This window comes from Zootoca vivipara, chromosome 12, assembly GCF_965207765.1.
Source record: "Zootoca vivipara chromosome 12, rZooViv2.hap1.1, whole genome shotgun sequence".
NCBI lineage: Eukaryota > Metazoa > Chordata > Lepidosauria > Squamata > Lacertidae > Zootoca > Zootoca vivipara.
In genome coordinates this window covers 10,963,562-10,979,886 of record NC_142595.1, presented here as the reverse complement: position 1 = coordinate 10,979,886, position 16,325 = coordinate 10,963,562, and the positions used below count along the sequence as shown (strand labels likewise).

Below are 16,325 nucleotides of genomic sequence, written 5' to 3'. Positions count from 1 at the left end.
CAGTAATATCTATAACATAAGGGACCCAGGTGGCGCTGTGGGTTAAACCACAGAGTCTAGGGCTTGCTGATCAGAAGGTCGGCGGTTCGAATCCCTGCAATGGGGTGAGCTCCCATTGCTCGGTCCCAGCTCCTGCCCACCTAGCAGTTCGAAAGCACATCAAAGTGCAAGTAGACAAATAGGGACCGCTCCGGCGGGAAGGTAAACGGCGTTTCCGTGCGCTGCTCTGGTTTCCCCAGAAGTAGCTTTGTCATGCTGGCCACATGACCCGGAAGCTGTCTGCAAACAAACACCGGCTCCCTCGGCCTATAGAGTGAGATGAGCGCCGCAACCCCAGAGTCGGACACGACTGGACCTGATGGTCAGGGGCCGCTTTACCTCGTACCTAATATCTACAACATATGGTTCATCATCAGGGGTCAACACAGAGGTTTTTGGTTCGTGAATTGGTTTAAACAAAAAAGAAAACAAAGGGGAGGCAGGATAGAACAGAGTTAACAGATAACATTCAACATCACATAGCTGAATGCCTCTTGGTTGTGTTTAGGTTAAGTATGAGTAATAGACATTTTTCCTATTAGGTTACCAATGAAGCAATATAAAGTGTTGTTCTACTACTGAACATAGGAAGTGGGTTCAAAGTGAAGATTAATTTATGTCTGAATATAAATGTAGATCAACCAGGTTGAGCAAAACACAGATGCGTGAATTGTTCATTCCTGGAGTACTGGCATACGTTACGAAATTAACCCACACATAGATCTTTCTTGATCTATCCATGTGTCAACCATAGCTTATTTGTTATTCTCTCAAGGACGGCTGTTTCCTAGACTGGCCTATCTTTGTGCCAGAAAGGTCTTCCCCGTGTCTGGTTGTGTTGCATCTCACCTCTTCTGGTTTATTGATTCTTTATTAATCCAGACTGTTGTCTTGAAATATATTTAATAAAGCTAATCACAGCTGCCTTTATTATCTGTAGCGTTACTTTGCCTGCAACCAGCTGATGGGCTAGAAATACAGTGGTACCTCTGGTTAATAACTTCGTTCTGGAAGTCCGTTCTTAACCTGAAACTGTTCTTAACCTGAGACACCACTTTAGCTAATGGGGTCTCCTGCTGCCGCCACGCCGCCGGAGCACGATTTCTGTTCTCATCCTGAAGCAAAGTTCTTAACCCGAGGTACTATTTCTGGGTTAGCGGAGTCTGTAACCTGAAGCATTTGTAACCTGAAGCATTTGTAACCCAAGGTACCACTGTATAGGCTTCACAATGGTGATGCCTAATCTTATACCTCATTAGCCTTTATTTACAGCTTCTCCACCAATCTCTGACAAGGCCACCTTGTCTTATTTTAGCACTGGTACAGCATGATGCCATCAGCTCGCTCTGTCGTTAGTACAGTGGTACCTCGGTTTATGAACACAATTGGTTCCGGAAGTCTGTCCATAAACTGAAGCGTTCATAAACTGAAGCGAACTTTCCCATTGAAAGTAATGGAAAGTGGATTAATCCGTTCCAGACGGGTCCTCGGAGTACTCAACCTGAAGCGTACTTAACCCGAAGCATGGGTGTAATTGGTTTCGGAAGTCTGTTCATAAACTGAAGGGTTCATAAACTGAAGTGAACTTTCCCATTGAAAGTAATGGAATGTGAATTAATTCATTCCAGATGGGTCCGCGGCGTTCATAAACCGAAAATTCGTAAACCGAGGTGTTCATAAACCGAGGTTCCACTGTATAAAACTGGCCACACTTCCTCAAAACAGTCTTAAATCCCCAATCAATGTAAACTGTCTTCAGTGCCTGAGAGCAAAATAAATAAAACATGATCACAGTCACAAACTGTAGGCACTTAAAGTGAAGAGATAAGTTTGGATTCATAAATAGGTGGTCTAGAGTTGACTGGCAGGGCTGGAAAGGCCTTGAGGGGCAGCACCAGATCTGACCAGCTCATCCACCCCACAGATTTGCTTGCTGGCAATCCACACCACAATTCACCACAAGCAGAGAGCATGAACCCATCAGAAGGCGGATTGCAGACCAAATAGCTTCAGATGGCTCCATAAAATGAGTCAAGCCACATCCTGCAATTGGAAGTCAAGACTAGGGCTCACCTACACTTCCGCTTGACCCACGCCTAGAAAGTGTGGGTCCAAGTGGTTTGTGTTTGACTCATGCTTTCTAGGCCCAGGTCCAAGTGTTTTTCTCCTCGCTCTGCTCCTTTCCTAGGGAAAACCCGCTCTTTAGCTCTGAATCAGAGCAAACATCAATCCAGAGAAACCCCAAGCTGCTGTTTACTCCGATTGAGTGCTAAGGAGCAGTTTTCCCCCGGTGGGGGTGGGGGTGGGGAAAGCAGTGGAAAAAGAGGGTGTGGATAAGCCCTGTCTCAGGGTCACTAGTTTAGGAGGGAATCTGTATATAGTAGTTAAACCAGAAAGGAAATCCTCCACTCAGTCCCCAAGAAAACAAAAATGTTACAAAAGTAAACAAAACCCACAGCAACAATATCCCGTCTCTGACTTTGGGAGTTTTGGATGTTCCATTAAGAAAAGGCAGGGAGTGCAAACTGTAGGGGGAGGTGGACTTTTTAATCTACAGCTCTTCTGCACGTTAGAAAGGCGTCCCTTGAAGAGTAGATAGCAGAGGTTGGGGTAGGGAGGGGGTATTGTAAAGGCTCATCCATACTTCCCTTTTGTCCTGCTCTTTCTAGGAAAAGGTCTGTGCCCTTTTTTCCCTTTTGCTCTGGAGCTCTACCCACAAAAACCTGCTCTTTAAAGCTGAAATGCAGCAAATGGCAATTTGGGCTTTAAAGTTTCAATTCAGCTTTAAAGAGTGGATTTTTGTATGGAAAGCTCTGGAGCAAGGGCACTCAGATATGGAGCGTGCCTGTAAAGCTTGAAGGAAAGGTAAGTGTGTTTAAGCCCAGAATGGGGAAAACATACTTCGCGGAAGAGGAATCACTTTATGGGACACAACTGTTCCTGCAAGCGGTCTACAGAGGCTGCTCCACAATTACAGCTTTCTAAGGCCCAGTTCTCTCTCTCTCTCTCTCTCTCTCTCTCTCTCTCTCTCTCTCTCTCACACACACACACACACACACACACACACATACACACACACACACCACACGTACGTTGGTCTTCTGTCTCTCCACCTTTGAAGATCCAGTGTGCGGTCATATTCACACAATACATTTCAAGCACTCTTATACCACGTTTAACAATCGTGTGAGTGGCTGTTTGTTAAGAGTGCTAGGAATTGTAGGTTGGTGAGGTCAGCAACCCTTAAGAAACTACAGTTCCCAGGATTCATTGGGAGGAAAGTAATGATTGTTAAAGCAGTGTAAAAGTGCTTTAAAAGTATGTTGTGAGTGTAACCTGGGTTGTGTATAGCCATCTTCCCCAACAATGTTACAAGAGAGAAATTATATACAACCTGGAGCGAGACCAGCAGTCACGCACAAGCTCTTTCAAATTCACATGCCATTAAAATCAGTGGCTACATCCAGACATAACACTGAGCTATGGCGTCATGGTACAGGAATGTACTGACCCATCCGCAAGGCACAGAAAGCTCCAAATGAGCAGCCTGCTTTGGCAAAGGCTGGAAGCAGAATGAGTTCTTTTCAGTCCCTCCATCCAAGTCTCTGTCTTCTAAACTCCCCTGCCTGAGATGTGCAAATCCTTAAAGGACCAACTTTCTGGTCTGGACACCAGTGCTTCTCCTCCTTTCTGTGCCCTCTCTCCTAATGTGCTCTCTGAACTGCCGAGATGCTCAGTGGAGTGGGAAGCAGTAGTGGATGGCATGGTGGGGTAGCAGCTCCCCTGACCTCCCAACAACTGAGTTGCTACTGCTTACCAGGAAGCTGGTGTGTTTGCATGGCATTGACCTCCCAGCTGCCTTCCCCCTTCTTCCCAGTAAGCAGCAACACAGCTGTCAGGAGGTCAAGGGAGTGCTGCCCATCGCCATACTGTTCATTACTGGTGGGAGGTACTTAATGCCTTAGATGAAGTCCATTCAGGGAAAGGCATAGTCGGGTTTATAACCAAGGCCAAGGTTCAGTATCAAGAACTTGGCTCAGTTCCTCAAACTGGTTGCATACCGGCCCCTGGCTCTGCCAAGTCATCCTCCTCTGTCTTTGAGGTTGAGTGTCATGACAAGGAACATACCTTGCCTACTGCTCCAGCCCAGGAAACAAGCATTGTTGTTATCTTACTTTTATTGTGCTTTTATGATCTTATGTATGGGTATTTTATTGAACTATGCTGCTACCTACCTTGAAATATTTGGACGAATATTGAGATATAAACAGTCTAAATAAATACAGTGGTACCCCTACTTCTTACGAATTTAATGCATTCCAAACGCACATTCGCAAGTCGAAAAAAAATGTAAGTCGAATCTCATAGGAATGCATTAGGAGAAAAAATTCGTAAGTAGAAAAAATCTAAACTGCATCCAAGATGGCGGATGGAGCTCCATTCGTAAGTTGAAACATTTGTAAGTAGAGTTATTCGTAAGTAGAGGTACCACTGTAAATAAAACTAACCATGGTTTGCCCAGTTTCAGACATAACAACAAACTATGGTTAGCTGAACACAAACTCAAATGCTTTGTGCTTGCAGTATCAGTGGTTGTTATTCCAGTGGAAGAGAGTAGAGACGGGACCATGTTCATGCATTACGATATAGCATCACACGCAGAAACAGTTAGTTGAAGTAAATGGATTGACACTAGCTAAAAGTGAAGGCAAGGGATTTATACTCTCGCACTAAAATACCTTGCGCAGATTGTATGCCAAGAAAAGCTCGATTCTGTAGCTTAAACAAATTATGTGAAACCATACATGCTTGTCTTCGCTTGCTTTGCACGGTTAATTTTACTTTAGCTACGTCAGGGAGGAACATTTAACTTTTTAATAGGGTGTTTATTGTTATGGTTGACAGTACAATTGTTGTAAGCTGCTCTGTTGCTGCTTTTTATGAGTAGTGTACAGAAATGCACACTCTCTCTCTCTCACACACACACATTCATATACAGTAATATCTCGGGTTACGAACGCGATCCGTTCCGGATCGCAGTTCGTAACCCGAATAGTTCGTAAACCGAACGCGATGGGCGCCGCCATTTTGCGCATGCGCAAAGCGCGATTTTCACGATTTTCGCGCTTTGCGCATGCGCAGATAGTGCGATCGCGCGCGCAGCGAAAACACTTCCGGGGTTGCGCAGTTCGTAACCCGAACTGTTCGCAAACCGAGGTGGTCGTAACCCGAGGTACGACTGTATATAACAAGCAAAGAGAATGTTAAGTTCCCCTTTCCCCCACCCCCAAGCATGGTCCACATGCCATCTTCATGGCCATAAGAATTAAACATTTGCCCCCCTTTTTAGGAATTGAAAGCTGATTTTTCAGGATGCCCAAGCTCTGCACCTGACACCAGGTTCTGCCGTAAGTCATATACATGGAGAATGTCTCCTTATCCTCTACATACATTGGGTAGTAGCTTGTTAAGCCCCAACCATGTAGAAGCAGCAGCCCTAGGCTAAGGCAAGAGCTGTGCTACTCTGGTGATTTTTTTACAGCTATTAAGAGGTTCTAATTGAGGAGGAAAAGCAGAGAGGCCAAGCACAGGATGGAGGGAATTGCAACAGATTAGCTTCTCATATAGGCTTGGTTGATAAGGTTGTGTCGTTTTGGCTGTGGGGATGGGGGGGGGGAGCTTATTTTGGCACCCGTATCCTCTATCCACAAGAAGACCATGTTCTGTGGGTGACTTGTGTGTAACGGAGGAGAAAGAGGCAAACTTATTTAGATTGAGGGTATCTCATCTGTGGTTATGGGAACAAATAACTACCAAATAAACAGCTGCCAGTTTGGATAAGCAAGCAGAAGGAGGTTTGAAAATTATTAATTATTATTAACTATTTTAAACTGTTACAGGTAATTTTGGGAACACCGTGGGGCCAGTAAATCTGTGTTAATGAAGTTGGTGTCCTGTTCTGGTCCTGCAGAGGAGGCCCCATGGGAACGCAGCTGAATGGTTACATAGGACCATCGAAAAGTTCCTAATGAGCTAATTGCTTCTGACAAAGGTTGGAAGCGAAGTCTGTCCTGGGCAGCTTCTGCCACCAGTTCACCTCCTCTAGACTCTGCCCCCTTGTAGAGAACTGGAGTATTACAGAATTAACCATCTGTCCACAGTGGATCCTGCTGTCTGAGGCAGGTGCCTTACCTTGCCTCATGGGTGGGCTGGCCCTGATTCCATGACCTCTCCCCTGGAGGTGCTCCCTGCTCCCTGCCCCACTGAACTAGTGTGGTACGGTAGGAGGCACTTACTCCCTCTAGCTCAGGATAAGATTTCTGTGAGGGCTCTGGCACCAGTTCTATGAATCCTGGAGTGGTGGCACCTGGCTCAGTGGTCCCCTGAACAGTAGCATCCGTCTCAGAGCAAAGAACCTAGTTTAGCTCCTTAGCTGCAAACAGCCTCCAGCCCAAGTGTCCTGGTCACCTGGTCAGGACAACTGGATACATTTTATGAATAATTTCATGTGGCCTTTTATGCTTCAGTGAGGGTTCACTGACATCAGGGACATTGCCCAAGCAAAGGGACATTTCTCTGGAAATTATTTTTAGGGAAGAAGCCCTAATATTAGGTGTAGTGAGGCATCTGCCTCAGGCAACAGATTCTGGAAATCCATAACAGGACTACCTGAGCCTCTATGCTGGGAAGGTGGAAATACTTTAATCTTTTAAATCTCCTTCATTACTTTGGCATTAGAAAATGGTACTGAAATTGTCAAGCCAGGTCGAACGTTTGTTGCTTATGACCAAAGGCTTTCCAAAAAATTCAAACAGACTTCTTCAAAAGTATGCAAGAATTTTTTTTAAAAGAAAATGACTTGTGATCTTGTTTTCTTTTTTTATGTACTGTGTTTTATATACGTAGTATTTTCTATACATTATGTATATAAAGCACAGTAAACTAAAAAAAACAGAATCAAAGATTTAAAAGCAGCGATAAAATAAGTGATAAAAAGCAAGTAGTAAAATAGAAAAATATATATATAACAAAATTATGATCATATCAGGGCATCGCCATGACAATTTATAGTTAGAAAGCCCTTTTCTACCAATCTTTGCATCAGCTAGCACAGAGAGAGACATAAGTCACAAAGAAGTCAGTATCTGGCAAGAGATAACTTTTTTTTCTGGGAGGGGTGTGTGTGTAAATTTGTAAAGTTCACAAAAGCCACATAAAGATGTTTATTGGGGCACTTGGTACTTTGTTGAGCAAGATGGTGGAAGGTGTCCTGCCAGACAGAGGGAGGGGGAAGAGGATGCTATTTAACCTCATCTGTCACAACGCACCTATTGTTAGTTACTTTTCAGTCTCACTGATTTCAATGAGAAAACATTTCCCCATCACAGAAATCTGTGCAGCTTTAGCTGAGAGTGTTGTGTCCTGTGTGTGGCACACAAGTGCCACAGATAAAGCTGAGGGTTGGGGTGGGGAGGCAAAATATTTATCCCGTCTGGGGAGGAAACCTCAAATATGAAACGCCATCTTAAAAATCTGAGGGATCTCTTTCTGCACTACTTCTTGTTGTGCCTGCCTCCAACACCCTGCAAGAAGAGCAAGACGAAAACTGGCACCATTGCCATTACAAGGCGCCATTGCCATTACAAGAGAACAAGCCAGGAATTCGTGGTGAGTTCTGACACTTCTTTTTCTAGAAAAATAGCACTACTAATACCCCTGGCTCCATCCCAAATACTCAAGTCTTCTAGCATCTCTCTTCTTTTTAAATAAGGGGTTTCCCTCCTTATTTTTTCAAATAACAATGAGAATAAAGTATTCTTATTCTAATCTTTACAAAATTATTATAAAATACCGTAATAAGGAACTAGTAGTTCCTCTGGCAGTTTTGGGTTGGCATGTCAGTTTCTCAGCTAACGCTATTGATGATACTCTACTGTACCAGGATTCAACATTTAAACCTTCTCCATGTTTTCAACACCTTCCATTATTGCTTAGCCTCTCTCTTATTGGCTAGCCCCTTTGCATACCACCTGGTCTCTCCTAGCTTTCCTGCAACATCAATTCTTTTGCCCTTTGTGTGAGCGGAAAATATCCACAAAGCATACAGGGAAGGAAAAGTCCACCTCATCTTCTGCCCACACAGCACAGAGCAGTCAAAAGGCGTGTGTTCACATTACAACTTTAGAGCACAGTTAACACACCGAGGGGTGTTGATGTGCAGGGATGTCTTTGCCCTGTACAAAGTTGTTCACATCTTGGGCTAGAGACAAATTTGGAATGGCTTATGGACTGCAGACAGGATGAAGCTGTTTTGAGAAACAACAAACTATGCATCAAACAGTAGTACCTTATAACAAAGAACAGAATATATATGCACTTTGAATATCATTGTGGGGGCGCGGATTAAAAGCCCAGCACTGGAAATGCAGTCACTGTGCAAGAAACAGAGTGTGATCACAGCTCTAGAATACCTAGACTTGTTGGAAGGGCATCCCTGGAAAATGTATACATCACCAGCCCTCACTTCTATTTGTTCTTTGGCAAGCCATGTTCACTTTGCTGTCCTGTTAAAACACACAATTAAACAATCTCTTCCTCTGTTAGCGCCTAGATCCTGTATGCAAGTTGGAAACAGTTCATTCTTCATTGTGAGCGCTAACAACGAAGGAAGTTCCCTTCCTGTGCTTGTACATCAAGAGAGGAGGCTGCAGAGTTCAGAAGAGGCAGGGTAGGAGCCAGGCATTTGCAGCAATTCTCAGACTGCCACCTACATGCTGGCAATCAACAGCCACGACCCACAAAGCAGGCTGCTGCTGCTGTTTAATGTTTAATCTTTTCTGAGGACAACTTTGCTTTTTGCACAGAGTGCACTTTCAAATCTGCATTACCAACCATGAGAACTAAATTTGACTTGTGGGGGCACTCTGGATAAATTAACCTGGAACAGAAGGCTCAAAAACAGAAATCTGCTTTTAGTACGGTATGTGGCAAAACCTCCTCTTCACTCATGACCTGCTCCCCTTGGACCATAGCTGCCAAGTTTTCCCTTTTCTCACGAGGAAGCCTATTCAGCATAAGGGAATTTCCCTTAAAAAAAGGGAGAACTTGGCAGCTATGCCTTGGACACAGACCTTCCAGCCACAGCTTGGAGAAGAAGCACAGGGTGGACAATCCAGGCCAGTGATTCCATACCATTTGACTTCACACTACATGCCCTTTGCCTGGCTGGCATGCTCACTTGAGTAAGAACATAGGGCAGACTAAATGTAAGAGTCCTTCTAATTTAGTATCTTGTATTCCACAGTGGTCAGACAGATATGTCTAGGCAGCCCACAAATAGCACACTAGAGAGCATAACAAGAGCCCTTCTTGATCTCACCCAACTTGTTCCTTCTACCCTGTTTCTCATATTTTAAGACATCCCCATAAAATAAGCCATAGCAGGATTTTTAAGCATTCAAGGAATATAAGCCATACCCCGAAAATAAGACATAGTGATAGGCGCAGCAGCAATGCCGGCCGTGGCAGGATGAGGAGGAAAAAAATAAGACATCCCTTGAAAATAAGCCATAGTGTGTTTTTTTGAGGAAAAAATAAATATAAGACATGTCTTATAATATGAGAAACACGGTACTAGGTAGCCAAGCAGATGCCTACAGGAAGCCCACAAGCAGGACACAAGAGCAACAGCTTCCTCCTGCTGTTGTTTTCCAGAAGCTTGTATTTGGAATCAGCAGGGCCATCTTAAGCATATCAAGCGCCCTGGCGCCGTGGTGCGACGATCCCTCCGGCACCCCCCCCCATTTCTCAGTGCAGTGGGCGGGCGCAGCGCGGCTGCCACAGGCACTGCAGTGCGGTGCCCCCCTGGCGGCCTGGCGCCCTGGCGCATTGCGCCACCCAGCCTTGCCTTAGGGCCGGCCCTGGGAATCAGGGTCCATCCCAAGACGTAACACCATCCCAGAATCAGGTTCTGCTTTGCAGGGTTGGAAGAAAAAGATGGGGTGAATGGCGTCCTTACGATAACTGTAAGGTGTCTATGTTGAAACGGTTGGGATGCAACTCAGCTGGTGTGGTTTGCATGGGGAGAAAGTAGATAGAGGGGTGTGTACCTCTAAGCTCCCTAGACAACCTCACTGCCCTTTGCCAGTGTTGACCTCTCTTTTGATCCTAGACTGATGTTTTTAGGGTTGCTGCCCTAACTTCTCGCTTCCCCACTTTCTCCCACTCATACTTCTGAAGTCAAGAAAGTGGAGGAGACATCTTCTTGTGCCTCTCTCATAAGAGCAGAACATAAGACAAAGGACTTCCGGTTGATCACCATTTCCATTTGAGCACAAGAGCACTTTCCCTTTGTGCGGTTTCTAGCAATGGGCATTCATTTCTGAAGCATACCACCTTTGACTGCGGAGACATGGCATAGCTCCAACTGATAGCCCTGATAGCCCTCTCCTCTATGAATTCCTCCAGTTCTCTTTCAAAGCTGCTCAGGTTGGTGGCAATCATTGCCTCCCGTGAGAGTTGAGTTGAACCTGTGTGCTGTGTGAAGGAACACTTTCTCCTGCAGAGGTCAAAGGGCAAGCATGGCTCCTTTGCATTTCCAACTTAGTTAGAACAGGAAGTCTTCATTATCCAATTATGTATTAATTATACTGTAATAAACTAAACTTTCTGATCTTTCAGTCTTAAAGTCTGAGTGTGGTTGCTTTGAATTAAGGCAACAACTATTTGATATGCAGCCAGCTTTTTTTTATAAAAAATTCCTTCAGTAGCACCTTAAAGACCAACTAAGTTTTTATTTTGGTATGAGCTTTCGTGTGCATGCACACTTCTTCAGATACAGTGAAATGGAAGTTTCCAGGCACTTATGTAGAGAAGGGGTGGGGAGGGGTGGGGATGGGGAGGGGGGATCACTCAGAAGGGTGGTGGAAATGGGTGATTAAAGATTAAACATTAAACATCACCCATTTCCACCACCCTTCTGAGTGATCCCCCCTCCCCATCCCCACCCCTCCCCACCCCTTCTCTACATAAGTGCCTGGAAACTTCCATTTCACTGTATCTGAAGAAGTGTGCATGCACACGAAAGCTCATACCAAAATAAAAACTTAGTTGGTCTTTAAGGTGCTACTGAAGGAATTTTTTTATTTTACTTCGATCCAGACCAACACGGCTACCTACCTGTAACCAGCTTTTTTTATATATATATAAACTTCTCTGAGGTCTTTAGTTTTTTTCTTTTTTCGTTACAATCAAGCAGTATATAAATGTTATAATACAAATAAAAGGTGTGCTAACTCTGCAAAGTAATTCAACAGCATACACACATACATTAACAAAAATAGCATTTGTTTCTTTTAATAATGTGTTAGTCGAAATCATTGGTAATGGGCAGTACTAATTATTATTGTGGTTGGGGGTGAGATGTCATTGCAAGAAAAATAATAATGTGTACCACTCAAGTTAGTGGCAGCTGTGTAAACATTATGGTAGCCTCCTGTGAATGAAGCTTCAGCAAGCCAAAATTAATTAAAACCTACCTGAGATCAAATATGACAATCCTTTCAGTTGAACATGAAATTGCAGAACAATAAATTTCAGCCAAGTGATCAAACATTTTCTCCTGCAATTAAACCTTGGAGGCTTACATAATAAATAAATCTATATAATATTGTGATTTATTTATTTTTTACTATTCTTTTTAGTGTCCTGTGAGATCTAATAAGTATACCTTCCATTTTCCATTTTCTGATTTATTCTAGTAATACAGTCATATATTATTAAATAGTCTACATTACATGGATTTACTTGTTTATCATTTTGTCGCAGCTGCTGTTAATTTTTTATGTCGTAAAATATGCGGTTGGCTTAGGGACGGAAGAGCTGGTATAATGTAGTAGTTAAAGAAGTGGTGTCCAAACTTTTTTCAAAGAGGGCCAGATTTGATGAAGTGAAGGGCCGTGAGGGCCAACCAAAGTTGTTGAGCTTTTTTAGGATTGATGTGGTTGAGTTTACCCCGGGAAATAAACTGCCACAGGGGCCAGATTAAACCAACCGGCAGGCCGGATTAGGCTCCCGAGACAGACTTTGGATATGACTGAGTTAAAGCATCAGACACACACACCCCAAGCCATGAAGGTCATTGAGTGACCTTGGGCCAGTCACTCACTCTCAGCCTAACCTACTTTGCAGGTTTGTTGTAAGGATAAAATGGGGAGGAGAATTATGTACATCATCTTGAGCTCCTTGGAGGAAACACTGGATAGAAATGTAATAAATAAATAAATATTTCACATTGTTTGCTGCCTTGGGTCCTGGAGGAAGCAGTCATAGATAGCCTTATCACCCTTGAATTTGTCTAACCCCCTTTTAAAGCCACCTAAAGCTGACATCCAACACATCTTGTGGCAGTGAGTTCTGCAGTTCAACTAGGCAGGCTCCTCTTCTTTCTCTTAAATCTCCCACTATGCAGCTTCACTGGATGGCCCCAAATTCTAGCATTATGAGAGAGGGAGGAAATCATATCTCCGTCCATTTTCTCCACACCATGCAGACTTATAGAAACCTCTATATATGCCTGTCCTTAAATCCACTTCTACCTAAACTTGTGGGACATCCCCCATCAATATTTCATAGTAATGAATATCACCAAGTAGTTCTCCATTAGATAGAAAGGTATTTACTTTGGTCTAGTCTAGCCAAATTACTTGGCTTACTGGTTTTTACACTCCCCCCCCCAATCCCTCACCACCTCATTCCAATGCAGGCTCAGCCCAGGAAGAGAAGCAGCCACAAGAGATCAATGCCTCAGTAGGAGGAATCAGATTCTGCGTGGGACTTCAAGCAGCGAGTGGGGAGAACAATACCTGCACACCAAGAACATACGATACCATTAAACGATGCTTGAAGTACAGCCACCCCCTCAAATAATTCTGGGTGCTCTAGTTTGTTAAGCCCTGCTAGGAATTGTAACTCTGTGAGGGAGAAACTACAGCGCCCATAATTCTTTGAGGGAAACAACGAGCTCCGAATGAGCTTTGAAGGTGTAACTGTGTCCACAGCTTTCCATCGCTGCGTTTTCTAACTTCTCAGTTTGGGGATCATTAAGCACCCTCAGGGAAACCTGTCTCAGTTTCTCCGTCTGCAAAATGGAACATCAACAGCATCACGAGGAGGAGAAATAGCATACAAAGGCAGGGCATACAAAAATAAATGTTGACTACCACAGCTGATAATCTTTAATGTCATGGCAGTACTCCCAACAGGTACTGTATACACTACAGGATATAAAAGGCTACCAGAAAAGCCCAGAAAGCCCACTGCAGGAAATGTCTGACTCTATGTGAAAATGAACAAGACGGGGTCAGATTGGGTGGCAGCGGAAAAAAGCTTCAAGACAGGGAAACGCCAGGCTAGTCCAGGCTTTGCTCAAGATCCAGAATTTGCTCCAGGGTCCTGAAGTTAGAAGCGACAGATATTTTTCCGTGACAATAATATACCTAAATCATATTTAATTTACATATATATATACTGTATCAGGGACCCAGGTGGCGCTGTGGGTTAAACCACAGAGTCTAGGGCTTGCTGTTCAGAAGGTCGGCGGTTCGAATCCCTGCAATGGGGTGAGCTCCTGCCCACCTAGCAGTTCAAAAGCACATCAAAGTGCAAGTAGATAAATAGGGACCGCTCCGGCGGGAAGGTAAACGGCGTTTCCGTGCGCTGCTCTGGTTCGCCAGAAGCAGCTTTGTCATGCTGGCCACATGACCCGGAAGCTGTCTGCAGACAAACGCCGGCTCCCTCAGCCTATAGAGCGAGATGAGCGCCGCAACCCCAGAGTCGGACACGACTGGACCTGATGGTCAGGGGCCCCTTTACCTTTACCTTTATACTGTATACACACACACACACACAGAGAGTATATATGCAGTATATATGTTGGCACTTTGGCATCAGAGGCAACTGATAAGGAGATAAAACTGATGTGTTCACTGTGGCAGGGTAGAACAAGGATGTCAACTTGAATAAAATATTGGGGCTGGGGGGACGCACAGGTAAGCTCTGCCCGCAGAACTGATCACATGACATGGCGCATGCACACCGTTTGAATGGCAACACGAATCAATTTTGGAGGGGCGACCCCCTCACATATTTTATTGGGGGGAGACCCAAGGGCCTCCTATGGGGCAGAAGGAGAGCTTTAGGCCCAACTGATGGTGGGTATTTCGCCCCATAGGAGCCAACTCCTAAGGGCTGTGGGGGCTTCAGTTCCCCCCACAACAAAACATTTGAGGGGGCTGACCCCTACAAAGTTGATGGGTGTTGCCACTCAAATAGTGTGCACCGTGTCGTTTGGTTGCCTGGGGGCCCCACAATATTTTATTCAAGTTGGCACCCCTGTTTGCCCAGGCTCGCGCTGTGACCTTTCCGCTTGGCTTAAGTGTCAAAGTTACAGAAGGAGGGCAGGAGGAAGGACGCACAGAAGTGAAAACGGCCTGAGAAAGAAAAGTCTCGTTGCGGTTGAGGCTGGGCAGGGGCTTCGCCTCCGCCTTCCCGAGCGGCAGGTGCCTGCCTGGGCGGCCGGAGCGGGCTCCTCTGCTTACCTGCTGCTGGGAGTTGAAGTCTGTCAGGTTGGTGTTGTAATTCCAGCTGGCGGAGACGCTCTCGAAGAAGACCGTCTCGCCGGTGCTGTTGTAGTCCTGGGCGAACTGCACGGCTCCCTCCTCGGTGTGGTTGTATTCTCCGGGCATGAGGGGGTCCTCAAGGGAGAGCGCCCCTCCGGCGCCCAGGAAGAGCAGCAGGAAGGTGGTGACAGGAGGCATCTTGGCGCCAGACGAGGCCGTCCCCGCGAAGAGCGCCGGCTTATAAAGCTGCCGCCGGCTCCCCGGAGACCCTGCCCACGGCCGCGCCTGCCTCGCTCCTCGGAGCAGATAAGCGCCAAGGCTGCCCTCCGGGGCTCGCCGCTGCCCGCCCGCCGCCAAGCACTCGCCGCAAGGGCGGCCCCTCGCCTTGCCAAAGTCCGCTCCGCTCCGGTGCCTCGCCGCCGTCACGGGCAAAACAAACGCGCGCCCAGGCGAAGAGGGCGCGCGAGAGAGAGCGCGAGGCAGAGAGCGAAGCGCGGGGAGCTGGAGAAGCTTGGCCGCCCGTCCTCGGGAATGGCAGGGAGATGGGAAGTCGGTGGGGTGGGGTGGGGTGGAGTCCGGAGGAAGAGAAGGGACTTCAAGGGGGGGGAGAGGCGCCCCGAGGAGCCCGCTGCTCTCCGGCCGGAGGAGAGCGGCGGCGAGCCGGACGCAGCTCGCCTGCTCTCCTCAGAGGAAAGCATTCCAGTGGAGGGAGCGAGCGCTGCCTTCCTCGCCTTGCCAATTAGCCTCCAAGTCGCCGCCGGGTCTCTGCTCCGGCCTCTCTCCCGAGCTCAAGGTTTCCCTCGCGCCACCGCGAGACCCCGCGGCTGGGTGGCGACGCCAGAGGGCGGGAAAAACACACACACACCCCAAAACATCCTGAGGTAAGGCAGGCACCAAAGGAGCAACGGAGGAGAAGCACTTTCTCCTCAGAAAGCCACAAGGGTCCAGGGACAGGAAGGAGTGAGGTGAGGTACCCTTGCCTCCCCCCTCGGCACCACATGGAATCGTCCACTGATTGGGTGGTCAGATGGGGGAAAGGTGATGTGGGGAACCTGTGCCCCTCCAGGTGTTGCCCCATAACTACTGCCAGCACCAGCACTGGCCATGTTGGCTGGGACCAGGGCTTCTTTTGTGACAGCACTCACCAGCACCTCTTCCCCACCTTCTGCCCATGGCAGCCATTTTGTGGTGGACCCCATGGCACTTGAGTTGAGTACCAGGACTTCTTTTTTTTAGCGATGGCCGAGGCCAGGCCAGGGGTGCCAACTTGAATAAGATATTGGAAGAGGGAGGTAAGTCCCACCCCACATAATTGATCGCAAGACATGGTGCATGCACACCATTTGAATGGCAGTGTTTGTTAACGGGGGGGAGGGGGAGGTGCTCAAATATTTTATGGAGGGGGGGAAGCGACCTCAGCTCCTAGGAGTTGGGCTCCTGTGACTGAGGCTGAAGAGAATTCTGGTCCAGTAACATCCGGATGGCCACAGGTTTTCCCATCTTTGCTGGAAGGATAGCGAAGTATGGTCATCATGTGTTCAGCTAGGTGTTGTTCAATCAGCGTTGCCGTTGCCTCAGCTACCTGTCTCTCACTATCATTGCCCCTTCACTTCTCTCTTTGGGAGAGCACTTTCCTCCCTCCAGGGTTTCCTCTGAGGCACCATCCCA

At 46.5% G+C, this 16,325-nt stretch overlaps 1 protein-coding gene across 1 annotated transcript in view; it reads right to left on the bottom strand.

Annotated features, from left to right (window-relative positions):
* ACE (angiotensin I converting enzyme) overlaps positions 1 to 15,545 on the bottom strand; it is a 61,134-nt gene extending 45,589 nt beyond the window's left edge. Inside the window, exon 1 of the mRNA XM_035136427.3 lies at positions 14,637 to 15,545. Within this exon, the coding sequence (XP_034992318.1) occupies positions 14,637 to 14,855 (219 nt within the window). The 5' untranslated portion in view covers positions 14,856 to 15,545. The remainder of the gene's footprint in view (positions 1 to 14,636) is intronic.
* Positions 15,546 to 16,325: the final 780 nt, after the last annotated feature.